Raw genomic sequence first — 26395 nt, 5'->3', positions numbered from 1 at the left:
CAAGTCAGATGTGGGTCATTAAAACCAATATCACCAATATATATATATATATTAGAGAGAGAGAGAGAGGGAGAGGGAGAGAGAGAGAGAGAGAGAGGGAGAGAGAGGGAGAGAATTCTGTTGTTCAAGTACTCTGGTTATACCAAAAAAGATGAGGATCATGTCAAGCAGGCAATGGTCAAGCTGCTTCGTATAATTTCACCGGTTCACATCATGAAAATTTTCATGGTTGCATTCAAAGTTTCCAGTGTTCAGTTGTGAGTAAGTCACTGGGAAAATTTATGACGTCATGTAACTGTAGCTGGTCAATTGGAAAGATGGGACATGCAGCTTACTGTTTTTTTTTCTTAAATCCAACTTAATGGTATACATCACTGAAAGAACGTGGATTGAAAATTTCAGGTCTAAATGATCTGAAGTGATACAAGTATTAACTATGATGAAGTGTCACCTGGTCTAGGTTAAATATGAGCAATGGTTCATTGCAGTACCAAGGCATTTATCAATACCAGTGTAATTTTAATTAAATAATAATCTTGGCTAATTATTTAATTAACAGACAGAGCATTTTCAGGTATGAGAATAGCACAACATTTTGTCTAAAATAACCTCTGTGTGACTAACTTCCTCCAGTTCACTTTTGTTACGCTCCTTATGTTATGTTGCAATGTTTGTCACAATCTGTTTATTTATTCACACCTTAACATAATTTATATAATTTGCCTGTATACATGCACATGGAATGTTGTGTCACATTGTCATGTTATGTTCAGAAAAGTGACCAAATACAGGCGAGAATTACATTAAACAATGAATAATTGACAATTAATACAAACTCCACTGATGTATTTTAAAATTTATCTGTTACAATTCAGTATTATCAGTTTTCTCTCTAAAAATGAAACATTTCCATAGTGCATGGCCCATGCAGGCCTATATTTTGCAGATATTGTGCTTCACATTAAAATCAGAAAAAAAATTGAATAATGCATTGAAAAATATGCAGTCAGATAGAAAAATGACAACATAACAATCTAGCTCTGACGGAAAGATGCATAGTATACAGAATACATTCCCTTCAGATAATTCTTCATATCTCTGAAGATGTCATCATACCTTTGTACCTTTTGCCATATCCACCATAGAAATTCAGTACTTTTACCTATGCATTAGGAAGAGTTCACTGTGTGTTGTTTTGGAACTGTGTCCTATCAGAGGTAGATTGTGTATGACTTCACCTGACTCACTCCAAAGATATCTATACCCAGATACTACAAAATACAGCTTTAGTGATTTCCTCCTCCCCGATGAGACATTAGAACCCTAATATAAAGCCCTAATACTCAACACAACTGAACAATGCAGAAGTCCAGCTCCTGAGGCTTCATCTTGCCAGAACAGTGATTTCTGGGTAGAGGCTGTCCACTCTGCGTGATGCAGAGCAGCGGGCGTCTTTTAAACCCTCTCCCACAGCTTTTGGAACAAGCAGACCACTCCCCTATATTCCACGTGGGACATGGGTCACCACACACCCTCACCGCATTTGGCCTTTGGGTACTGTCACAGTCTGTTGCAGGCTTACCCTCTGAGTCCAGACACTGAACAAGTCGCCTCTGAAGTCCATTCCCACATGTTACAGAGCACTTCTCCCAGCTCCCTACTGTCCACATAAAGGAGATTCGCCGATAGGTAGGCTTTTTCAGCTCCACTTTGTTGCTGTCATCCAGGATCCTGTTTTGCACGAGAGTCCTCTCCTCCTTCTTGAGGATCCTCTCCTCTTTGCTGTCTTTGTTGGCCATGTAGTAGGAATAGCGCACTCGGGGCGGTGTCATTTTCCCCACAGACAGTAGCTCCACAGTCAGAGACTCCTGTAAAGGTCTGGAGGCTTGGAGGATCTCCACTGCTGTTGTGGTTCCACTGTAGCGCAGCAGACTGCCCTTGACAAGGATGTCTCTCTCTACAGCGGACACCACGTAATTTCCATTCAGGAGGTATTTACCCAGACGGTTCTTAACTGCCAGGTAGTTGTCATCATTGACCATACCCTTGTAGCCACGCTGTCTAATGTCTATGTTTGTAGCTCCAACAGGCAACACTACTACAAGGTTGTATCCATGTCTGCAAACAGAAGTTCTTGCTTAGCTGTCATCAATAGGTCACTGGATAGCATTATCACTCACTCAGATGACTACAATATACCATAATAGATTATTGTTTTGTTTAAGGAGACTTACATTGGTTTGGTGAACATGCCTGCAACCTTTTTGCAGTTTTTGTTGTCTCCTCCACACACACCGCATTTGTCATACTTCATGTTAGAATTCAGCTTGCCATCACAGCCTGCCTTTATGCACTTCCCTTGAACACACACTGCCGAAGTATCGGGAGAACAAGGTGTTCCATCGACAACCTGCATATGCAGATAAAAGCAACTTTGGCAAATCGACAGTAATGGACCTGCACTACACATCTACTCCCACTACCAGTACATAACTGACAAATCTAAAGCACCTATTTGAATGTAATCTTTTATAAAAACTAATCTTTTAGAAGTGAGTAGTTGAAAATGCTCTTGGAATCATCAGCAGACGGTCCAGTGAACAAAGAATATTGGAGGCACCAAGGATGAGGCTTGGTCTGTCATTGATTCATAAGATTTAAGTTCAGAACTGGTTGTGTAAACACTTAGTGCTAATAGGCAACAGCTGAATTAAACACTGTTATTCTAAGTGTGCCTGCAGTTTGTCTCTCATCCCTCCCACCCTTGGCGTGATGTGACAAAGCCCCTGCACCTCTCACTCCACACATTCATATCTACCAAAGATAGACCGTTGGCCTGACCCTCTAGAGCATTGCGCCACACAGTTTTTAAAGGTACGCATTAATTATGCCTGACTTTAGTCTGTGAATATGGAGCACAGTACATTTTGTAAGCTAGCTGTCAAATTTCTGAGTTGTTTATTTCCAATTTTGTCCATAATCTGTTATGTGCAGAATATGTCTCACTCACCTTAGGAGCCAGAACATAAAAGTATCCTGTGCCATTAGCTCTGCAAATGAGTTTGCATCTGTCCTTTGGGGAGACTCCAGAGTACTTAGGCACCCACACCACAGACGAGGTCAACCTGTTAGAGTTAAGACTGACCCCATTGAAAGCTGCACACTGCTCCTCGCGGAAACTTTTCCCTGCCAATGACATGAAGTGTAAGTTAGCTACCTGGTTAAACACAGCTCCAGTTATATTGTTGCATAAGGATAAAGATTCATTTAAAGTTTTTTTTTTCCAGATGACTTGGTTCGCAGCAGGCCTTATCTTGATGAGCTTTTATCAAGATTAGTTACTGTAATCAGAGGAAACCATGGGGATGTTGATGATTAAGGTTTAAAGAATTTAATGTTTACCTAAATCTTTACAAGGCTCCAAATTACAAGAGCGATGTCTCACGCGGAGTCCTTGGCAGTACTTGCCACCGTTTTTGGGAATTGGATTGTTGCAATCCCTTTTGGCCAGTTGAACCCCTCCTCCACATGTTCTAGAGCATGAGCCAAATAAACTCCACTTTCCCCATTGTCCATCTACCTGTTAGGAGGTTTGAGCAGGTCAGGACCAATGCAAAGTACATTTAAGGTGATCCACTATATTGAGGCAACGGAATCATACAGCAGCCCAGTCATTGGCAAACATCACTGCACAACACACTGGATGTTTTTCTTAGGTACACTGAAGGATATCTGATAACAAGTTGCTAGTTAAACACAGTGTGTTTGGGTGCATTGCAATTATATCTGTCTGAAATAGACACAAATGAGACTACTGTAACTGTACTCACCTTTTCATCAATAGTGTTATGTTTGTCAGTGCAAACCCCACGGAAACACAGCTTGTTGTTGCCACAGCTGGTCCCATCAGCCCAGGGGAAATGTCGTGTCTGGCACACTAGTTGTCCTCTGGCCTTCCCGGTGCACCACAGCTTTGTGCAGGGCTGCATATAAGGACATGGCTTGGAGCCTGCGCCAAATGCAAGCTCACACTGGCGACTGAGGCCATAGCTGGTTCCTGGAAGACTTTCTGGCAGTGCAAGCAGCTTTTGAGGTTGGTCTAACAGACAATCACCTTATGGAAAGAAAACCATAAAGGTCATCTGGTGCCGATTACTTGCTATGTGTTACCAAAATATTATCTGAGTAGTCCTTGCAAGTTAGGTTTAGATAGTTATACACTGTAATCTCTGGTACCATAATGGCTTGTGAAAAAGGTATAGAAGAACACTGCTCTCACTAACCGTGGCCGCTGTCAAGGAAGTCTGTGACAATGGCTGCACTACAAACAGACCAGGGACTGTTACGGTCAATCTGGATAAGTGTTGGGGACATCATGTGGTTGTCTTTCAGCTTTCCAAAAGCCTCCTCACAAGCCCTCACATTGTCATGTGGCATACTGAAGACATGACCTGGATAAGAACCAGACACACACAAAGTGCTTTTTTTAGCACATATATACATCTTTGGGCCCTATCTGTACAGGATCCAAAGAGGTATATGTGTGATGATACTTAATGATTATAGTAAACACATTTTAAAACAAATTAATCTGGTTCAGATTCTTCTTTGTTAAGGTGGAGGACTCTTTCAGCATCTGTTAGTGCTTTCTTCATCTGGTTTGAATTAGAGCTCTCAAAAGAAGTTAGCAGCTGCCATTGTAATTATCATTCATTATGTCTTCTTGACAAAGAAGATGAGGATCAGCTTTATGACAATCATATAATGGGATCAAAGGAGCCTTAGAAAATGGATCAACACTGAGAACTACCAAACTGACAGTTTGAGAATGCAATTCAATTACACTACACAGAGGAAAACAAAAGGCCCAGGGAGTTCATCCAAGGTGTTGGCAACACCGAGATATTCTGATATATCACTGTTACTGGTGTGTGTGATTAAGAAGCATAATGTCTACTTCAGATCACAGCCCCAAAGAAAAAAGTGTCACCACATGGTGAGAATTTAGCAGCACAAGTCATACTTGCTTAATGGTTTTTAGTAAACCATTTGGATAAACTCAAGCTATTCCTACAAGATGACATTAAGGTCTGGCGAAACTTACCCAGTTCATGTGCTGTAGTAAAGGCTGAGGGCAGGCCATCATCCTCAATGACTGAACAGCTTCTTTTTGGGTCACACATGGTACCCACATCTGCCATACCAAGAGTGTCACAGGTAGTGGATCCACATAAATCCTGGTTGTCACAGAGAGACATGATCAACCACTTTACACTGGGTCATGACCCCACAGAATATACTTCCAGTTTCAAGCCATGTCATATGTCAAATTGATACCAATTACACATAGATTGAAATAATGACATGAGTTCAGTTCATATCCAGTCAGTGTGATTGCTCATAATTGCTGCTGAGAGAAACTATTTGCTTCAATGTAAGACCAGAATATCATAGTATTGATAAACTGGATGACAGTAAGAGGGTACAGGTGTCCAGATAACGAGAAGCACAGGAATGCTATGGCCAGCAAGGGTGGCCAAGAATGTCTATAAAGTGCTGTAGCTGAAACACAGATGGAAACTATGAGTTGGAGGGTCATTATAAAGTCACCTGTAACCCTCACGCATAAAGATAGAGAAGTAAGTGTATCATGATAATTTGTGTATTCTGATCTTAGATTTCCAGTCTGGTTTGATGTTACAGATGGTCAGTGTTCCAGTTACTGACAGTCACGTTTCGTTTGATTCCTCGTGGCCAAACTTAGCTAAATGAAAAACAGACTATACTACGAAATGAGAGTGGAACCTTGAATATCAGACAGTTGAGTTGACAAAAACGGACATTTCCGTGTGTTAAATCTCTGATACTCGGCGGTGTTTCTGATACCAAATGAATCAATTGCTTACTTTAAGTTCCCTTAATTTTACATGGTCATTTAATTAAGGGCATCACAGGCCAAAAAAATTATCGGAGAAACTGTAGAAGCTGTTATTATCTAACAAAGTGTTTCACGTGCCGTTTGAGTTTCTCGTCGTTGGTTTTAAAACCTGCCCCACGTAGAATGAGCGCTCAAAATTTGAGAACAGGTGCAATACCTCCGCCTCTGCTATATCCACATAGGCTACTGAGTATCGCATGAAAACGAAAGTATGCTGTGCTGCGCAGAATAAGACATAGCAACGCCAGTCGCATTAATCGAATGGCACGTTTTTCTAAAACACGATGATTTGTTGTAACTTTACAGGAAATGGTAAGATAATGGAAACTGGAAGACTTTACATCGTTTGAGAACAGTATTCGCTTATAGATCAATACATTGTATTACCGTGGTAAATGAATTTTAAAAATCACCTCGTCATACCTGCTTGGTGAATAGAATGGCAGTGTCCCAGTAATCAGGGTGTTTGTCATTATTCTTGTTCAGTTTCTTCTGCCACGTGCAAAAATTTCGAAGAGTTAGAGCGGCGTTACTTGAGACTTTTGGTCCTTTCTCAGCTTCGTTTATTACCATAAACTTCACGACCACGATGTTGATGGAGTTCCGAATACTAGGGTGCTTGTACAGCCTTGCAGCAACAGACATAAGGGTGAAAAGGTAATGTTTTAGGTCGTCTCCATGGAAGTTGGCCATGGATTCATCAGCAACGACTAACACCTCCACATATCTAGGAATAGAGGCAAACCTTTTAGATCTGTGTATGCTTTTAAAAACAGTTTCTGTCATGTTCTTTTTGTGTTCTCTCAGTCGCCTGTATTTTTCGAGTGTCTCTAAAATGTCTTGGTTAACACCAGATGCTACCCCACACCTGGATGTTGAGTTGACAGGATTATGAATGTGCCTTCTACGGCGAATGACGTGGCTTTCTTCTGCACTAAGTGCCAGTCCTGATGTGGTTTTATCCTTTATCCGTTGAACGAGATATTCCATCCCTCTGTATGAAAAGGCTCCGTGTAAGCCCCTACATAAACTCACCGCTGCATAAGAGTCACGGTCTAAATTAACATCACCAGAGTAGAAACAACGTCGTAGATCAGCGACTTCAGATTCGTTATAAGGAGCTATATTAGGTGCAAGAAAAGTGGAATCAGACCGGAGCTTTAAATAAAAATCCTGTTTGAAGGCGTTTATCCTATAAACAATGTCTGTGTCCTCAGTCTGTTGTCTAAAATGTTTTGGTAAATTTTCATATTTGAGTCGTTGAGGTTCACAGAAATCAGTATCCATACAGAGGTACAAACTGGCATAAATCAGGATATCCAAAAGAAAAATTAAAAACTTGCTAAAAATGTACATTTTTGATAATTTGTGATAAGTACTGCGCAAAGTATGGTCGTCTTTTTTATGTTATATTTGCTTGTCCGTCCTCAGAGACTGAAATCCCTCAAATAATCTATTCCCATCGTGCGTCTTTCTGAGGAGACGTGTCTCTCTTCTTTGAGTTTTATTCTTTTGCGTCATATGTAAACAGTAGCCTACAAATTGCAATCAATCAGTTTTTGGGAGGTGCTAAGGCAAACCCACTGAATAATACCTCGTGCTTAGTGTTATAGCCCACAGCCACTTGAGGTTCTCAAAGCACCGTTATCCCACACATGCCGTCCGAGTGTAGCGGTTGCCTCCCACTTGAAAACTGAGCGTAGTATGTGATGCCGCATCGCCTAAAAATATTGTATGTCCGTCATTACAGTGTGATATTCCTACAAATTTCTATCTATCTATCTATCTATCTATCTATCTATCTATCTATCTATCTACATGCCTATCTGTGAGGTAGAGAGATTGTATGATTGTAGATATAATTCCGATAATTATCTATCTATCTATCTATCTATCTATCTATCTGGCTATCTAATAAACTCTAGTTTATCCCAGATTAAAGTAGGTGGCTTTACAGACTGATTTGTGGTTAACGTCATTTGATTAATGTCCATCGTTTGTCTTATCCACACTACCATGTGTCGAACTTTGTGCCGCAGTTACGTTGCAACGCTTTAAAAAATCCCGAATTAAGCGAATCAATGGAATCACCGTTTCCATCATATTACTATGTACTAAACCTTTTATGCCCCCTAGTGCATCAAAAAGGCTTCGTCATTCTTTCTCCATGTAGGCTATTTGCGAACTGTCTGAAGAAGAAAAGCAGCCTAGAGTAAATTCAGATTTTTGCATGACTTGTTTCGCAACCTCTTATTAAACAAAGAATTATTAAAACATGAACCCTCTATTGAAATTGTCGTGACATCTGAATAATAAAACTGAAAAATAGTATAGGTTTGTTATCGATATTATCCAAACCACCTGTGAAATTTGAGTGAAATGGTCTACACAGAAAGTAGGTGCATACAGTATTTATAAATTCATGTATTTGCAGCATATCGCATTTAATTCTTTATAGCTTGTGTCATGGTGAGAAATGTAAATATAAGTGGCTTTTATAAAGTGGAATCAATAAAATTATATGCCTTTTCCAGTGAAAATACGCTTTTTCCGTTTGTTTTGCTGAATTTTTGTTAGCTTATCGCTGATAAGGGAATGAATGATTCCGTTTATTTTTCTTAAATAAAAGACCACCTCCTGAGAACGGGATCTTCCTTTTTACTGAGAGGAAGGGGTAAATGAAATTTCTTGAAAGTACATTGTTGAGCCAATAGTACAAATAGCAGTCTGCGAGAACACATATACATCATTTCAAAGTTATGATGAAACATTAAGTTCAGCTACAAAATATTTCACGCCAATGGCAATGCAATGTGATTGACAGATTACGACAACACAACACCACCACCTTGTGGAAACGCAGTTACATTACAGGAATTTCCGTCAAGTGTCAATTTGAGACGATAATTTGGTTCAGAATCCTGACAACCATGTCCAGGTTATGCGTTCTTCTTGAATGGGCGGGGAAAAGGCGGGGTTTTGTGGTCATACCCTTGATCTCGCTCCATGAGCGTGTCAGCACTGATTCACTGTGTTTGGCTTTGATATTTGGCTCAAAACGGCCTTATTCTTTACAGTCTTTGATGTTCAATCCAGAGGAGGGGCTTTGTGGTCGTAGCCTTCAATTCACCCCAAGAACATTTTATTATTTTTTATTCATATTAGCCTGCTCTGAGTCAGACCCCTAAAAGAACCTTTTGACGGTTTTGACACAGGTGATTTCTGGGTGGATTTCAGGTCTTATTGCAAAGAATCAGAGAAATCAATCTCAGTGGTTTGTAGCACCACAATAAGCGCTGCATGGCGAGTTAATAATAGCTATCCATGTTGTCAAACTGTGGCTATTTAGGTAGGGGGTGTGTCGTCACTTCTCATTGGATAATTCTGATCCAGAGGTTTTCAAGAGATCCAAGTGGGAGGAGTGAATACCCGCAGCAGAGGATATCAAAAATAAACCTCTAATTTCTCTCAAGAGTCAGAAAGTATAAATACCAACGCCACCATTCAGACTGTTGTACTGCGGAGCGAAAAGAACACTAATTTGGCTCCGGCATCAGGGTGATTGCAGGACTTACGTTCCGCAGTAGGAATCTGTGCGTTTAGATTGACCTCTCACTGGTGTCAGTGCAGGCACGTTTATCAATGAAAGCATTTGCTGGATTTACTAGTCGCTGTGGTTTGTTGTTCGTGTATGCTCAGTGTCGGAAGATCCGAACTTCCTGCTGTCAAGTCACAGGTGCTGACGAAAAGGACTGAACTTGGGCATTTATAGGGTCAACCTTACATTACCGTCTGTTATTGATTCGATTTGAAAGAAGATTGATAGTGAACGTCACAAGAAGTTTGTATTGTGCAGACTATTCAGACCTTTGTATTGCGCGGAAAAGTCCGTGTGGTAAAGCTACAGAAGATGCGTTCTTGGTGGTGTTTTGTTGTCTTAGTGGTATGTTTGTCCGATCAAACATTTTCCCAGTCGTTTGAATTTGAAGAGATCGTGCCAGTGAAGATAAGTGGAAGAAGTAGCCGGCGTGTTTCAAAGAGAAGTGAGGAACAACCAAGTTTCAGGCTCACTGCCTTCGGTAGAGATTTCACTTTACACTTATATCCGGACAATAGCTTTTTAGCGCCAACACTACAGATTAAGCGAATTAAAACAAAAGAGTTCTCAAAAACAGATCGCACCGCCGATTCTCAAGACAGCCTCCACCTACCTGTTATTGATAGTGAGAGAATTAATCAGACAGATGAAGCCGATGGGGATATCAGAAGATGCTTTTACACGGGGACTGTAGACTTCAGTGAGGACTCTGTTGTTGCTGTCAGTCTTTGTCATGGGATTCTTGGAACATTTATTACGGGGGGCGACGAATATTTTATTGAACCAAAACTTTTTGGAACGGGGACTAACAAGGGATTGGCCGAACAACTGCATGTCGTCAAAAGAAGAAACTCAACTGAAAGGCAAAATGACTCAAAACGTTTACTAACAGAAATGTCAGGTGGGGATTACAAAGGATATGGTCTGTTCATACAAAACACACATTTATTGCAAGACAAAGCTGCTGGTCAAAAACCGCTCCGTCACAGACGCTTTGTATCAACGCCCAGATTTATTGAAACTCTGGTGGTTGCCGACTCATCCCTTGTGCAGTTCTACGGGGACGATGTGAAGGTATGTACTTTAGCCCAAACAACAAAACTAAAAAGCTATGTAACATACCTGCAGAGATTCAGAATAGATGCATTTACTTTTTCACTTGATGAATATTATTCATAACTTTGTACCAAAGTTGCTGGGTAATAATAATAATAATAATAACAATAATAATAACAATAATATGTCTAATAGGGTTGCAATAATTATAACACCATTCTTTATTCAAATTAGTTTTGGTTTGATGTATGTTAAAATCATTTCACTGGAAAGAAGATTTTTTCTTAAGAGGAAATCAGATTGCTTAAACCTGTCAGTTAAGATGTCTTAAGATGTCTTTAAAGCTTCCTTCAAATGTGTGTATACTTTTGCCTCAGGACCCAGCAAGAGTCAACTTCATAACAATGGTGGTAGATTTAATACACACCAGATCTATGATTATGTTTTGTGCAATGTTTTGTTAGTCACAACAGTGACATCTGAACAATGCATCACTTTCCCTACTCTGTTTTATCATGTTCCCTATAGCATTCTCCCCCACTAATCTTGGACCACAAATAACTAAATAAAAAAATAAATAAATAAATAAGCAGTGTGAATAAATGCTCCATGTGGGGAGAAAAGGACATCCAGATGTTGTTTTTGTGGCCCTGCTCTTCTAATTGGTTATTAGGAAAACACATTTTTTCATGAAATCCACCTAATAGTTCTCCATTTGGGCCATTTCCTATTAGATAACTCAAATTTATGCAGTTTACCCAGCGAACATGTGTTTCACTGAGCTCTTCAAGATAATTCTGTTTCAACAGTTCTCAAGTGGAGTGTTTACAAAGTGTATCAGATCAAATTGAGGACAGCATAGCACAGAAAATCTTAATGTTGTGTTTTTGACTCTACAGCACCATGTCCTGACCCTGATGTCAGTGGTTGCCCAGATTTATAAACATCCCAGTGTGAAGAACTCAGTCAATGTGGTGGTTGTTAAGATGCTGTTAGTTGAAGATGAAGATATGGGGCCGTCCATTTCCAGTAATGGGGGTGTAGCACTGCGCAACTTCTGCTCCTGGCAACAGCTGTTCAACCCAACCAGCCAAAGGCATCCTGAGCATTATGACACCGCCGTGCTCTTCACTAGAGAGGTTGGCAGTCTTTATTGTGTCATTACTACAAGCTAACCTCAACAAGGCAGCATGCACTGAACATGTGTTATGGAATGGCTGTGAATTAAATGGATGACATGGAGCAGGCACCCCTGATACCCAGTGGACTTTATAAAAGCGAGACACATTGGTTCAATAGTATTCTGCAGTGCTTTGAAACAAAATACCTCTGAAGCTCCCATAGCATGAGCTAATTTTAGAGATGCTACAAATCAAGCTTCACTCAGTGATATCTCTAAAAATGGATAGGTTTTGCAGTGTGCTGCAACTCGGCACGAACTTGACCTGACAAAGAATGTGCACCACATAATTTGCCACAAGACTAAACATTACGATATTTTGAAACTAAAAGCTAGACTGAGTAAAGAGATTTGCCGAACATGCTTTCTACCGGGTGTACACAAATAAACTTCATGCAATTGCTATGCTAAGACCAGATGTGATTTGAATCATGTTTTAGTTTTGTGGTTCGTTTCTTACCAAAACATCTGTGTCAGACCCTTAAACTTGCCACAAATTTAATGTGAAAGCAGCCAAATGTGTTATATATGAATTATTACACAGAGGAAGTGATGAAAAATCGGTTTTGTGGCTTCCCATTTTTAGGAGACTTCAAAAACCCCTGCTAGAAATATAATTATTTCTTCAGAAGATTCTCACTTTTTGAAAACCTTACTGCATTTCAGGATATTTGTGGACATCAGAGTTGTGACACTTTGGGAGTAGCTGATGTGGGGACCATGTGTGACTCTAAAAAGAGTTGTTCTGTCATTGAGGACAACGGCCTTCAGGCAGCTTTCACAGCTGCCCATGAATTAGGTACGCTCGTCAGAATATGAATTATTTGGTACCATGTTTACAGCTGTCATCGATATCTTCTTTCTATCCATCCATCCATCCATTCATTCATCCATCTATCCATTTATACATTTACTCATTTTAGGACTGACTGTCTGACTAACTGATTAACTGACACACCTACTCAGCTATTCCTTCCTTCCTTCCTTCCTTCCTTCCTTCCTTCTTGCCATCTGGTACAAAAGGGTTGAACATTACATTATTTTCTTCTGTAGGTCATGTGCTGAGTATGCCTCATGATGATTCCAAGATATGTGAGAGGCTCTTTGGACCTATAGGGAAGCATCATGTCATGGCCCCTGTGTTCGTTCATCTGAATAAGACTTCTCCCTGGTCTGCCTGCAGTGCCTTCTATGTCACAGAGTTCTTTGACAAAGGACATGGTATAAATAAACCTCACACATCCACAACACATTAATGTCAGAATGCAGTATTATGTTTTTGTCTTTCTTTCTTACTTTCTTTCTTGTTTGCTTGCTTGCCTTCTTGCTTTCTTCTATACTGTTTATACAGTGTTTTAGGTAAAAGTATGGGCATTAAGCTGGAAAATTGGATATGCTCTATGACAAAAACACTGTACTCTGCATGAAAATGACTGTAATCCTTTTACCAGCTTCTTCCTACCAGACGAAAATCATCCATTAAGTACCTTTGTACTCAGTTAAGGGCTTTCTGTGCCATGAGTCATTTCCTAAAAGTATTTAACCTACTAATACATAATTCAATATAGATAATGTCTTCACGTTTAACTGTTTCTAATAAACATATGGTTCTCCTAAAGATGCATAAGTCAGAAACAGGAACAATTTATTTTGTCCTCATACGTTAGTTGTTACTGTACACTGTTGATTCACTTAACACAGATGATTTGTAACGACATAGGGAGTCAGCACATGGAAATACCATTAGAAAAAATCTGTCTGGATGATGTATTGGTGAGTCAGTGGTCCCTGTTCAGAGCAACATGCTATTTAGACAAAGTTTAGCAGAAAAGTTCAAAGTAGACATAATTTATCACCAAAACATTTTAAATTTTGTTGAGGATTCCCTGATTGTGGATTCAAAGTCACACACTACTCTCAGCAAAATGAGATATAGCTTAACAAACCTGCTTTTAGTCCACCATAAATATATTTTCAACGTGTACAATGAAATCAAGTCAAACAAATGGAACCTGAAACACTCAAATAAAGAAATGTAGATGAAAAAGTAACAGACATCTGTTACTTCTCCCTACTTTAAAAGGAACAGCTATGTAAAAGACTGCAGATTTTGGGTTTTGGCATTACCTGTTTCCTTTATCTACTGCACTATTTTGTAGTTGGCAGTGGCCTGTTGCTTTCCACATGGCTCTCACACACTCTCCCAGATGTGTATTCCTATAGGACTCCTGAAATATAAGTCATCTGAGCCAAAGGTGCTCCTGTTACACAATCCTTTGATGTCTTGATTTATTATTGTCCCTGTCTCTCTCGTAAACCTAACAGGGGATTGTCTACTGGATCGTCCTGAGGAGTTCCTACCATTGCCCAAGGAACTGCCTGGCATGACCTACAGCCTGGACCAACAGTGCCAGCAGATTTTTGGGGAGGAGTTTGCACACTGTCCCAACATTTCTGACAGTGATGTGTGCAGCCAGTTGTGGTGTAAGAAGGATGGTCAGTCCCTCTGCACCACCCGCAATGGCAGTCTACCCTGGGCAGATGGTACAGCCTGCGCACCCAACAGGGCCTGTCTTAACAGTGCGTGTATGCCAGCAGAGGAGGTCTTCAGGCCCAGGGTAACTCCAATTCCTGCTGACTGATTACTTATGTGCCCATTTGTTTATTGTGTCAGTAAATCATGCATGAATATTTATTGTATGGGTTTGAAAAAAAAACAAAAAAAAGGTTTTGACTGCATCCTGCTGTTTGATTGAGATCCTTTTTCATGCTAAATCCCAATATAACACACCAAATTTGTAACCTTACACAAGAAAACGGCTACATCAAATAAACAACATTTTAGAAATGCAAGTTTGATGTGTTTAGCTGTCCGTTTTCCAGGAACCGGTGAATGGGGACTGGGGAGAATGGGGGCCATGGCAGGAGTGCTCCAGAACATGTGGAGGAGGCATCATGTTCTCCTATAGAGAGTGTACTAATCCTGTTCCTCAGAATGGGGGGAAGTACTGTGAGGGTCAAAGAGTGAGGTACCAGTCCTGCAACACTCCAGCTTGTGCAGACAAACATGGTAATCCATCTGTTTTACCTTAACTTCTTTTGCCCAACACTTCTTAATCTGATTCTTTATTAAAATGGTATATTTATGCTCTGCTGTTGTATCACAGGGAAGAGCTTTAGGGAGGAGCAATGTGAGAAATACAACAGTTATAATTACTTGGACATCCATGGAAACGTCAAGCGGTGGATACCAAAGTATGCTGGGGTACCACCGCGAGACAGGTGCAAATTGTTCTGTAGAGCAAGAGGAAGCAGTGAATTCAAAGTGTTTGAATCCAAGGTAGCTGCACATATACATTCAAATTACTTTAACATAATACTGCTGTTAATAGCACAATAATAAAACAATTGTCTTTCTCGATAAATTCAAAAATAACTGTCAGTTGGGCTGCTGTTAAAACAGAGACTTTGTGTAAACTTTTTGACCTTTCCTGTGAATGGCAAACAAGTTATAAGTGATAATGTCTCCTCAAGGTGATCGACGGGACAACATGTGGACCAGACACCACGTCAATCTGTGTCCAGGGCCAATGCATCAAAGCCGGTTGTGACAAAGAGATAGGTTCCAACAAGAAACTAGACAAGTGTGGTGTGTGTGGTGGAAATGGCCTGAGCTGCAGAAAGATATCTGGATCCTTCAACAAAGCCTTGTAAGCATATATCTGCCTCCATTCATCATGTTACAGTTATTGTGTTACAGTTCAAGAGTACTGTTTTTCTCATCATACTATAATGTCTGAATAAACATGTGTTATTTAGAGTTCAATATTTAATTTATTTTTAGCTATGGATACAATGACATTGTGACCATCCCAAGTGGAGCGACCAATATTGATATCAAGCAGCGGAGTCATAGAGGCATAAAACATGATGGTTATTACCTGGCTGTCAAAAAAGAAGATGGTGTATATATCCTGAATGGGAACTTTTCAGTGTCCACTGTGGAGCAAGATATTCCAGTTCTTGGGGCAGTGATCAAATACAGTGGATCCTCCACTACACTGGAAAGAATTCAGAGTTTCCATCAACTTCGAGAGGCCATCACAATCCAGTTGCTCTCTACAGCGGGAGACTTTACCCCACCTAAGGTGAAGTACACATTTTTCATTCCCAAAGATGTTTCATTCAGTAAACGGACAGACCAGAGGACATCAGTTCACATGATCCATCCTTTTGGGGTACCACAGTGGGTCTTGGGAGAGTGGTCTGAGTGCTCTAGAAGCTGTGGCTCAGGGTGGTCCAGAAGAAACGTGGAATGCAAAGATAATGCAGGGTTCTACTCAAACCACTGTGATAAAGACCTGAAACCCATAGACATCAGGCCCTGTGGAGACATACCGTGTCCCATTTGGCAGATGGGTCCTTGGTCCTCTTGTTCACAGACTTGTGGGCAAGGACAACGTCGTCGCAGCGTCTTCTGCATTGACCACACTGGGAAGATAGTGGAATCGGAAAAGTGTGACCCTGCCAAGCAACCCAAACCAGTCTCAGGAGAATGTATATACCAAGATTGCTAATAGATCGTTCCATGCTTCAGCCAAAGAGGTAGTTTGATGAAAAGTTTTAAGGAGCAAAATAGTGAACTACTAACCATCCTGACCGTGCTACAGAGACAAGCAGGGAAACCTTAGTTTGCAGCTTGAGGACTTCAGTGCTTCTGAAAGAGTTTGACAGTTTTGCTCGCCTTTCTGAATAATTGTTATTTTTGTTTTGCTGTCAGCATTTATTGAGATATTAATGACCACTATTGATGTTTTATCCAATAGAGATCTACCTCAGAATCTACATATTATATTATATTATATTATATTATATTATATTATATTATATTATATTATATTATATTGGAAACCATAAAGAGACATCTTCATAACAAGAGCTTACTATTGACATTTAAAAGACAAGTAAATATGCTTACTTCAGCATGTATAAAAGTCATATGATTGAGGCATTTGAATGGCTGGCCTGGTTATGGCACCATTTTGCAATGCAAAGGTGCTACATTTGCTGACTGTGCCACCCAATTTAGTGGAAGTCCCAAGAGTTCCATAAAGCTGGGTGGTGTAGCTAGCAGACTGCCAGAAATAACTGGGTGAACAACTGAACAATACTACACATGAATCGCACTCAGATGTGTTTCACTCCTACAGAACTATGCGGGATAAGGCTCATTAAAATAAAGGAAAAGAAATTTTCCCAGACTGCCTAGTGCTATAATGAGCAGTCAAATACCTGTATAGATTCTGATGGTAAATTAGTTTCCATGTGGGTTCATCAAATGTACTCCTCTCTGTTCTACTGTAACTCAAATTTCTTCTGTACTATGCTAAAGGTGCTATACTCAAGTACTTCATTGATATTTCAAATGATCAATTTTAAGGGAATGCATTTCTTTTACAGTGCCAGAGTTATAGCATATTATGAATATTTGATTGTCCTGCTTTTTGCACTCATTGTAATTATACTTTTTTTTTTTTTTTGCTTGTGTATGTGTTTTTTTGTTTTGTTTTCTTTTTGGATGATGTAAATCATTTTCAGTGTTTAAATCATTTTCAATCATTTCCATCACTTGTAATGGTTGTGGAGATCTTTAGCCATTCTAATATAATATAATATATTTTTAGACCATTTGGATTTGAAATATGATAGTTTTATAAGAATATTTTGTCATTAGACACAATAATTGTTTAATAATAGTATATTTTTTTCTCTATAAACAATTGTTCTCTTTGAAAGTAAGCATAGCATAATGCTGTTAGTGGCATGCTCTGTCAGTGGTAGTAAGGAGTTTGATTGGTTAGAGGCAAGCAAACCCAGAGTTAGTGTGGTTTACACACCATATTGTCTCTCTTCTAGATATAGTTCATGATTAAGAACATGTCAGAGACATTTGATATGAGATGATCTGGCTGCTGTTATTTTAAATCTAACCTGATGAGTGTGAAGAGATGTGTATATTGACTGTTTTTGAAAGACAGATTTGTCAATGTGCAACAACAAAATAGTGTCCGGCAGAAAGAACAAAACTCACAAAACTATCAAGTCATTGTAACATTACTGTTCTTTGATCGCAGACTGAGAGGATGTGGCTCCCACACAGTACATTCAGTCTTTGGATTTACTGTTGTTTATCATTCCATTTGTGTACAAACATCAAAAACAAAGCGGACATTGCATTATCCCTTCAGTGAAGGACTATACTACTTTAACTGTAACAGCTTCCTATAAGGGCTATTTATTTTTATAAGGGTTTTACTTTGTCTGACTATGAAGATGCTTTGGACAAAGTTATAACAGATTTTCAAATGCTGCTGTCTTTTGGGTTTATATGTAATCTATCAGATGGTTAAAATTTAAATACAAACTATGCTCTGAACTGTCCTTGAGCTGTCTTGAGTCGTTGTGTGTGTGTGTGTGTGTATCTGTGTATGTTATATAACTGGCATATGTATGTAATTACTCATCTGCCAAATTATTAGAAACACCCCCATTGCCGATACACCCTGCATGTATATGATTAGAGATTATGGCCCATATGTTGCCATGCACAGTTTGTGTCAGTCATCTTCTAGTCCTTCATTAGTAGTCAGTTTCTGACCAGAGGACTGCAGCTGGCTGAATATTTTTGGGTGGCAGACCATTCTCAACACTACACGTACAGCTGAGAATGGCCTGCCACTCTAAAACATCCAGCCAACAGCAGCCCAGTAGTCAGAAACATTACACTGATGAAAGGGGTAGAGGGTTGCTTGCAATGCATGGCTAAGGATGCTTTGAAGCATACAAAGTGAATGTCATTGAAAAAAAATAGAGACAAGCTAAGTTCATGATTCATTTAATACCTTTGTGGATCTCGAAGTGTTCACCCCGATGAGATCTTCTTCCGAGCGTCAACCTTCATTTTCAAATCTTGAGAACTGTCTCTTCACTTCATGCAGAAAACAGCGGATTAGTAACACAGACTTGTGGTGTATACAATACAAAACAAATATATGCAGACTGGTTGATGGTTTCTTTGCATAAAACAAAGCTATTAAAGTATGGAATGAATGGCTGTACTCATCGTATTTCAAATGTGAAGAAGCGCTTGAATGATTAAAGTAAAGTATGTTAAAATTGTTGCGCTTCGGGAAATGTTTAAATTGCATTTTGTGATTAATTGAAGATACAAACATACTGATGATCTTAAGGTCTTGACTGTTTTCTTGCGGTTGATGAATGTGTACTATAAGTAACATCATGTCGCTCGTATTTAAAATGCCGAATTACATCAGCTCCTGAGTTCGCTGAATCAAATCGGATCGACTTGTGTAAGGCTACAAATATCCTGCCGAAATGTAGAGGTTGCTTTTATATGGCGCAATGCATTCTGGGGCAAAAATAAACTCCAAAAAATATCAGCACAGTGTGGACTAATCACCACGTAGGACAAGAAACCGTGACACCTCGAGATTAATTTCTACAAAATTTTGAAGATCTGGCATCAAGTGCCAAATGCTGGTAATATGTGAAAATGTAACGAGAGGTTTTGTCTTTCTTCATCTAGCGTGACGGAGCTTTTCCATAACCATATCAGAGCTACGTTAGCTAGTTCTCTGCTTTTAGCTTTCCCAGCTAGTTAGCTAGTAACTCTGACATTTTACGCAGCTGAAGAAGTCAGTCCATTCTGTCACAACCGTACTCCTTAACCCGAGGCTTTAAACTGAATTACAGGCCGGATTAACAACTCTCTCCAGTACAAGGTAATGTGGCAAAGAACACCTATATGTATCGCCCACATAGTCTATAACATTACATGACTATGTAGCAATTCAACATAGCTAAAGTAGCAAGCTGATGGTTTAACGGTGGTAAAGTAAACCACTTAGCTAGCCAACTAGCAAGCCCTCCTTGCTAGCTACCACAAGTGATTGTGTGGTCTGCGAGTTGTTAAAATCAAATGATGCTGTTTGCAATGAGACGTAGTTTATTGACTTGCATTCCCTTTGTAAATGCAGTCCCAGATCGCGGAGTGACTGGCACTGTTAGTCTTCACTGGAGTTTTCATTTCAAATGCACAACTGTTTTGAACTACTTTTTGCATTAATTTTCTGACTGTTCATCCCTGGAAATTTGCGGTAGTTTAGAGTGCGGTTACATCCTACACATTGGTTAGTATGCGTTTGGCACGTGTTGCATGCTGATTGTAAACAACGTGTGAATACGATTTACGTCCATCGGAAACCACGCCCCCGTCCCGCTAAATAGAGCCCTCACAGTTGCTGAAAATGTACTGGAAGCTACTGTAAATGAAAATGAGAAAGGCCCAGTTGTGCGCAGTGCGTTTAGGAAATCGATAAGGGTCGCACGATTTTGCAATGTCAGTTACAATTGTAGGAAAACCCCTCCCAAAACCTGTCCTGCACAAACAGTTACAAGAAATTTACAATGCTGTGTCTCAGCAGAGTCAACTGACAATTTAGGCTACATTGGAGATAGTTTTGGCTCTGTTACAGACGAGAGAAGAGTTGAACAAACACTAAGAAATTACAGGTGAATAGAAGCTTTGTACTCCGTAGTATATAGTTTATTATCATAAAACAAACCTTTGCGCAATAACCTTTTTCATTATGTAAGTAGGATCTGACACCACAGCATGCAGTTTTACACCCTAATTATGATAGTCAACACTGAATAATGATGTAACAGTGACAGAATCCTTTGTTTGTGTGCAAGTAGATTCTGAACTGGGAGAAGGGCACACACAGACTGAGCCAGAAATGCATTACTTTTGTATTTACTCACTCACTCTCATGCATTATCTAAGCCTAATTAGGGTCGCGGGGGTGCTGGAACCTATCCCAGCATTCGCTGGGCGAAAGGCGGGGAGACACCCTGGACAGGTCACCAGTTCATCGCAGACTTTTACATTTATATTTATAATAGTATTAGATTTGACTGTTTTGATGCAATGTCATTGAACCTTGACATCAAGAAGCACATTATGGCTAGGTCTGCCTTTAAACATCTCTGCGCTTAAACCATTTAGATGACAAAGTTCAGAAAAAACAGACTGAATATGTTTATGACAGAGTGCTGCTCTTTGAGAAGACAAGATAAGATAAGCTATACTTTATTGATGTGTGGGATGGGGGGCTATAGCGAGAGAGAGAGAGAGAGAGAGGGAGATGGAGAGAGTATGAGAGTAAATGAATTTATTTTCCCTCAGTAGCTCAAAGGAGATTAAGACATTAAAATATTAAGAAATGAGAACTGTGGAAAGCAGCATTAGAACAGTAAGAGATAGTGTCACCCATGTGTCTAAATAGTCTTCAGCAGTTCTTGCTTTTATACAGGGTGTTTAATGGTTAACCAGTTAGTTGTCAGTTAAACTGGCAGTTGTGCCTTGTTAACAAACGTTAACGGTTAAAGGTATATCCCCCCTGGCAGTGCATGATTGCTTTAAGACACCCAACTTAGCAGTTGAATGTTGTTGTATGTATTATTAGGGGCACAGCATTTTTTCCTGCTGATAATTTTTCAAACTGCTGTATCACTTATGCTTCCTCTTTACAAAAACTTTTGAAATTTGTATGGCCGGAGAGATTACTTTGTCTGCCCTCGTATTCAAATGGCTACAAACCACGAGAAAACAACATTTCAGCGCTATATTCAACCCTGACTTTATTGGGCCAACATAGCCTGGGAGTATTTTCCTTTTTTTCTGAAAAGAGAATTCTTTCCTGTAGTAGACCCCAAAGTAGGAGCATTTGTTTGATGGAAAATCTCTCGCCTCACAAAAAGCACATGTCTGAGAAGCAGCTGCACTGTGTCCTATAGAGGACTCCACATGAATCTGGCCTTCTCTAAGGTGCATGTGCTTCTCTTGTTATGTAACCTTCCACTACTTTAAGCCAATACAGAATTTTAAAAAGGCCCAACAGTTCAAATGGGTTGTAGCCTTGATAGTGAGAATGATCAGCTTAACTTCCTCTTTGAGTTAGAAATGGCCTATCATAGAAGTGCCTGAACCTGCACCTGTAACATCTCTTAGTGTATTTTTTTTCCTAAGCTACATTATGTTAATGACTTCTTGATTTATTCCTCTATCTCTAGATCTTTTTCAACACCTAGTGCAGAGAGTCCAAGCTTGAGGATGGGAATCAAAACCTTCACACACAGTTCTCCAACTCACAGCCAAGAAATGCTTGAAAAATTGAACGCTTTACGCAACGAAGGACACCTTTGTGATGTCTCCATCCGTGTCCAGGATAAAGTCTTCATGGCCCACAAGGTGGTCCTTGTATGTTGCAGTGAGTTCTTCCGCTCTAAACTTCTCAGTCGACCAGATGAAGATGACAAATTTGTATTGGATTTACATCATGTGACAGTCAGTGGATTTACGCCTCTGCTTGAGTATGCATATACATCTACCCTCTCCATCAGCACAGAGAATATCATTGATGTTTTAGCTGCTGCCAGCTACATGCAGATGTTTACAGTGGCCAACACATGCTCTGAGTTCATGAAGTCAAGCATCCTCTGGAACTCTGAGAACATATCACCGGATAAACCGCAAGAATCTGCTCCTGAGAGTGCCTCCAACTCTACGCATACTCCCCTGGATGGGAGCCTGTCCCCCGTGTCTTCTGAATGCAGTATGATGGATAGGGCCACCCCTGCGTACCGCGAATCTCGCCGCAAGCGCAAGAGTTTGATCATGATGTCTCCAGAGGGTCAGGTCAAGACGACAGGCCAAATAGCTTCACCACAGTTGCCCATCCCATCCCCCTCCTTCCCCGAGACCACCGCACAGTCAGTGGATTCATCCTTGGCGTTTCCCTGGACCTTCCCATTTGGTATTGATCGACGGTTCCTCTCAGAGAAGCCGAAGCTTCCCGAGAGTCCTCGGTGCTTGGAACAGGCAGGACCCTCTGTTGTGAACAGAAGATTTACTGATTTCCTGACCTGTGAAAGTTCCAAAGCACCGTCCTCTCTTTCCGCAGAGGAGGATGTTCGAGTGAAGGTGGAACGACTGAGCGATGAGGAAATACAGGAGGAGGTAGCCCAACCTGTCAGCGCGTCTCAGAGTTGTCTTAGTGATCCGCAGGCTGTCCCAGGGGGTGAACAGGTCCAGGAGGAGCTTCTCATCAGCCCACAGTCCTCCTCGATAGGTCAGGGTTTGCCTTCACCACACCATTTATCACATAGGACAGTCTCATATATCGATTTTGTTCTTCTTGCAGCTGGATTCAGGGAAGTGTTTCTACCCGAGAGTATCAAGTCTGAACTGTGTGCTCTCACTTCGTTTTTAATAATGTTCTCCTGTAGATGAAACCAATACACTGTTCAGAACAATTTAATGTTCCCCTGTGGAAAATGACCGATTGTAAATTGTGGAAATATCATGTCATAGGTTCAATTGATGAAGGAGTCAGTGACGGCTTAACATCAGTTCAGAGTACGTCCAATACTGGCAGTCATGCAGATGATGATGAAAGGTAGGCAAAGCTTTAGTTTTTCCTTTTAGCTTTGTTCTTTTAGCTTTCCTTTTAGTGAGAAAATGGATCCCAGGATTGGAAAATCTTGAAATATCAGTTCAGGTCAGAAAAACTATTCTCTAACACCCCAAGACAGACTTTTGTCTTCAGAGTTTCCAAGTTCAATAGCATTTATCGTAGTCAACAACACAAGATACTGTTTCTACTTCTCTTTCATTTGTTTTGCACATTGTGTATCCTTCACTCTGTTTTCTAGATTAGAGAACGTTCAGTACCCGTACCATCTGTATATAAGTCCCTCCACCCGACCTGGCACCAATGGCCCGGACAGACCTTTTCAGTGCCCCACCTGTGGAGTGCGATTCACCCGCATCCAGAACCTGAAACAGCACATGCTTATCCACTCCGGTATGTCCAGCATCCCAGACAGTGCAAAAGGTGCTCTTTTCATGATCTGTAGCTCTGAACTGTGCTACAGGTCTGTAGATGTGTGGTAAATATTTCATTATGATCCTGATGACTAGAAGTCTAAGAGGACTGTGAAGTAGATAGCTTAGTTGAGCCAGTAGACCTGTGCTTTGCCTTTTTCTACTGCTTACTGAAACCTTTTCTTTTATATCTAACATTGGGTGCAAACTTGAAAGATCGGGATACATTGGTTGCAATTTTACTTCTGTGCAGCTTACAATAGAGGATTTTTTTTAACAACAGAATAAATACACTGATAGAGAAGGACCGTCTCCATGTGCTCAGGAAAACAATAATCTGACATCTGTATGCGTTTGTTAATATTTTGTAAATATCAACATTACTGCACTTTGTCCAATAGGCATTAAGCCGTTCCAGTGTGACCGCTGTGGGAAAAAGTTCACACGGGCTTACTCACTAAAGATGCACCGACTGAAGCATGAAGGTAAACGCTGTTTCCGGTGCCAGATCTGTAGTGCCACATTCACTTCCTTCGGTGAATATAAGCATCACATGAGGGTGTCCCGCCACATCATCCGCAAGCCGCGCATTTACGAGTGCAAAACATGCGGCGCCATGTTTACCAACTCTGGCAATTTAATCGTACATCTGAGGAGTCTGAACCATGAGGCGTCTGAACTAGCAAACTACTTCCAGAGCAGGTGAGGAGTTTGGGACATCATTAACTCTTATGTATGACCTTACATCAGAAGACATGAATATTCGTTCTCTTAATGAATAGTAGAGAAAGGCTAGCTTCTCAGGCCTTTCAAAGTAGTATTTTTCCATAGTATTAATGTTTCCAACCATCTGTGAACAAGTTTTTGTGGAGCTGAAAGAAAAGAAACCAGCAAGGTTTTTTTTTTCCGTTTCTTTAATAGGATGAATGAATAGAAACTAATCCTCTGGGGTAAATTTCAGGAAGCATTTAATGTGATAATCAGAATCAAGCTGTAGACCCTAACATGAAGTATTTACAATTACATTCAGTCTTTTGGCAAAGAAGCTTTTGTTCAAAGCAACTTACAAAAGAATAATTGTGTTGGTTTATGACTTAAATCCCTGCTGAAAGACCTGAGTCTAAATTATATATTGAAATAGTTAGGGGCTGTGTTTTCACCTGCACTGGAAAGAAATCAATGGATCATTTGTTTGCCTACTGCCATTATGTAATTCAAATGGAAATAGAAGTTCTTTGCTGTCATGCAATGTCTTAGCAACTGTTTCAATGGAGAACAGTCAGCAGAAAGTGATATGGCTCAAATGATCCATAAATAAGATTTATTGTGTTCATTTTCTTGCCTAAAGACCATTTCGTGGAATGAAAATGTCAGTGGCAATCAGGTTGGATAAAAGTAATTCTCAACAATGTGAAAATGAGCTAACAATCAAGACGAACGTTAAAAGTAAAAGAAATTAAAAAAAAAAAAAAACCCTTAATTGCCTTGCTTTTAAATTCTACCCAAGTCTTAGTTTTTAAACAGTACACATAATATTTGGAAACATCACTGTGATTAAAAAAGAGTGTATTTTTGTGTGTCTGCGCTGTGCCTCTGTATGCTGGTCTGCAGTGATTTCCTCATGCCTGACTACCTGAGCCAAGCACAGGAAGAGACACTGGGACAGTATGAATTGGTGGACCACGGCCTGGAGAGCGGCGGTTCCTCCGTTCAAATGCCAGTCATCTCCCAGGTCTCCTCAACCCAAAGCTGTGAGACCCTCCCCCTGGGCCCTCCGACGCAAACGGAGGAGGACGGAATGGAGGAGCCAAAGACAACTACGTGCAGCAGCTCCCAAGAAGGTTCAGAGGAGCGTAGCCCCCAGAGAAAAGAGCCAGCCTCCATTACGGTGGAATAGCCTGTCCTTCCTTTGCCATCTTCTTTTGGAAAGTGCCTCGATGCTCCTCTCACAAATGCACCTTGAGAAAATATTCATCTGAAAACGTCATCTGAATCGTTTTGGATTTTTGGAATTTCTTGTTCCAACTGTTACCCTGTAATGAGAAAACATTCAATCGCTGTTACTTAAAAATGAAAAAAAAAAGCATCCTTTATTTGATGGAACAAAGAAATCTAAATATTTTAGCACTTGTTAAAGTTGTGATTGTACTTTTCCTTGCCAATATGAATCATGAGATAACATTTGTACACTTTGATTACTATGAAAAGTTGAATATGTGAAACCTTCCTTTTCCTTTGGATGGAGGTCAAGCAAGCTTTATCTGTGCTGGATATATTATTTACTTAATTCTTTGCTGCTCCAGCTCCTGTGAACAAATGATATTGACTGGTCCAGATAGCATGCCTTTATTATGGTGTTAGTAACATTTTATTCATGTTTTACTGTATGTTTGGTAATCGGTTTTAGTTCTGCAGATAAATGGTGCATACCATAAATGACTGTGATACCTTTACGTTGCAACAGTGTGTCAAAGAATCAGTTTCAAAATCGTGTTAAAAAATGACTGTCTGACAATCTGATTTACTATGCTTAGTACTTCCTTGTGATGGAAATGTTTTACCTTCGTATGCATATCTGTACGCCTTTCTCCCTGCAAATTTGTATCGTCCAGAATTTTCTTTGGCAAGGACAGTGTGAAATAGTTTGTTGATATA

At 40.1% G+C, this 26395-nt stretch overlaps 3 protein-coding genes across 3 annotated transcripts in view; 2 read left to right on the top strand and 1 right to left on the bottom strand.

Annotated features, from left to right (window-relative positions):
- Positions 1–1343: 1343 nt before the first annotated feature.
- Positions 1344–7225, bottom strand: adamts15b (ADAM metallopeptidase with thrombospondin type 1 motif, 15b). The gene is made up of 8 exons (XM_030778109.1): positions 6362–7225; positions 5105–5237; positions 4284–4451; positions 3831–4114; positions 3403–3580; positions 3011–3213; positions 2235–2410; positions 1344–2118 (listed from the first exon to the last, which is right to left on the bottom strand). Exons 1-8 carry the CDS (start codon positions 7223–7225, stop codon positions 1344–1346), a joined length of 2781 nt encoding a protein of 926 aa, XP_030633969.1.
- A 2623-nt stretch (positions 7226–9848) lies between these two features.
- Positions 9849–26395, top strand: part of LOC115815143 (A disintegrin and metalloproteinase with thrombospondin motifs 8) — a 37705-nt gene continuing 21158 nt past the window's right edge. Inside the window, exons 1-9 of the mRNA XM_030778108.1 lie at positions 9849–10610; positions 11492–11731; positions 12439–12571; positions 12826–12993; positions 14098–14390; positions 14656–14842; positions 14940–15112; positions 15307–15482; positions 15617–15735. Of these exons, the coding sequence (XP_030633968.1) occupies positions 9849–10610; positions 11492–11731; positions 12439–12571; positions 12826–12993; positions 14098–14390; positions 14656–14842; positions 14940–15112; positions 15307–15482; positions 15617–15735 (2251 nt within the window). The remainder of the gene's footprint in view (positions 10611–11491; positions 11732–12438; positions 12572–12825; positions 12994–14097; positions 14391–14655; positions 14843–14939; positions 15113–15306; positions 15483–15616; positions 15736–26395) is intronic.
- LOC115813942 (zinc finger and BTB domain-containing protein 44-like) lies at positions 21943–25641 on the top strand. The gene is made up of 5 exons (XM_030776634.1): positions 21943–22985; positions 23228–23312; positions 23569–23720; positions 24142–24442; positions 25352–25641. Exons 1-5 carry the CDS (start codon positions 21968–21970, stop codon positions 25635–25637), a joined length of 1842 nt encoding a protein of 613 aa, XP_030632494.1. The 5' UTR covers positions 21943–21967; the 3' UTR covers positions 25638–25641.

The sequence above is a fragment of the Chanos chanos genome, chromosome 6, assembly GCF_902362185.1.
Source record: "Chanos chanos chromosome 6, fChaCha1.1, whole genome shotgun sequence".
Lineage (NCBI taxonomy): Eukaryota > Metazoa > Chordata > Actinopteri > Gonorynchiformes > Chanidae > Chanos > Chanos chanos.
Note: the sequence above shows the minus strand (reverse complement) of the source record. Positions and strands in the feature narration are given on the sequence as shown.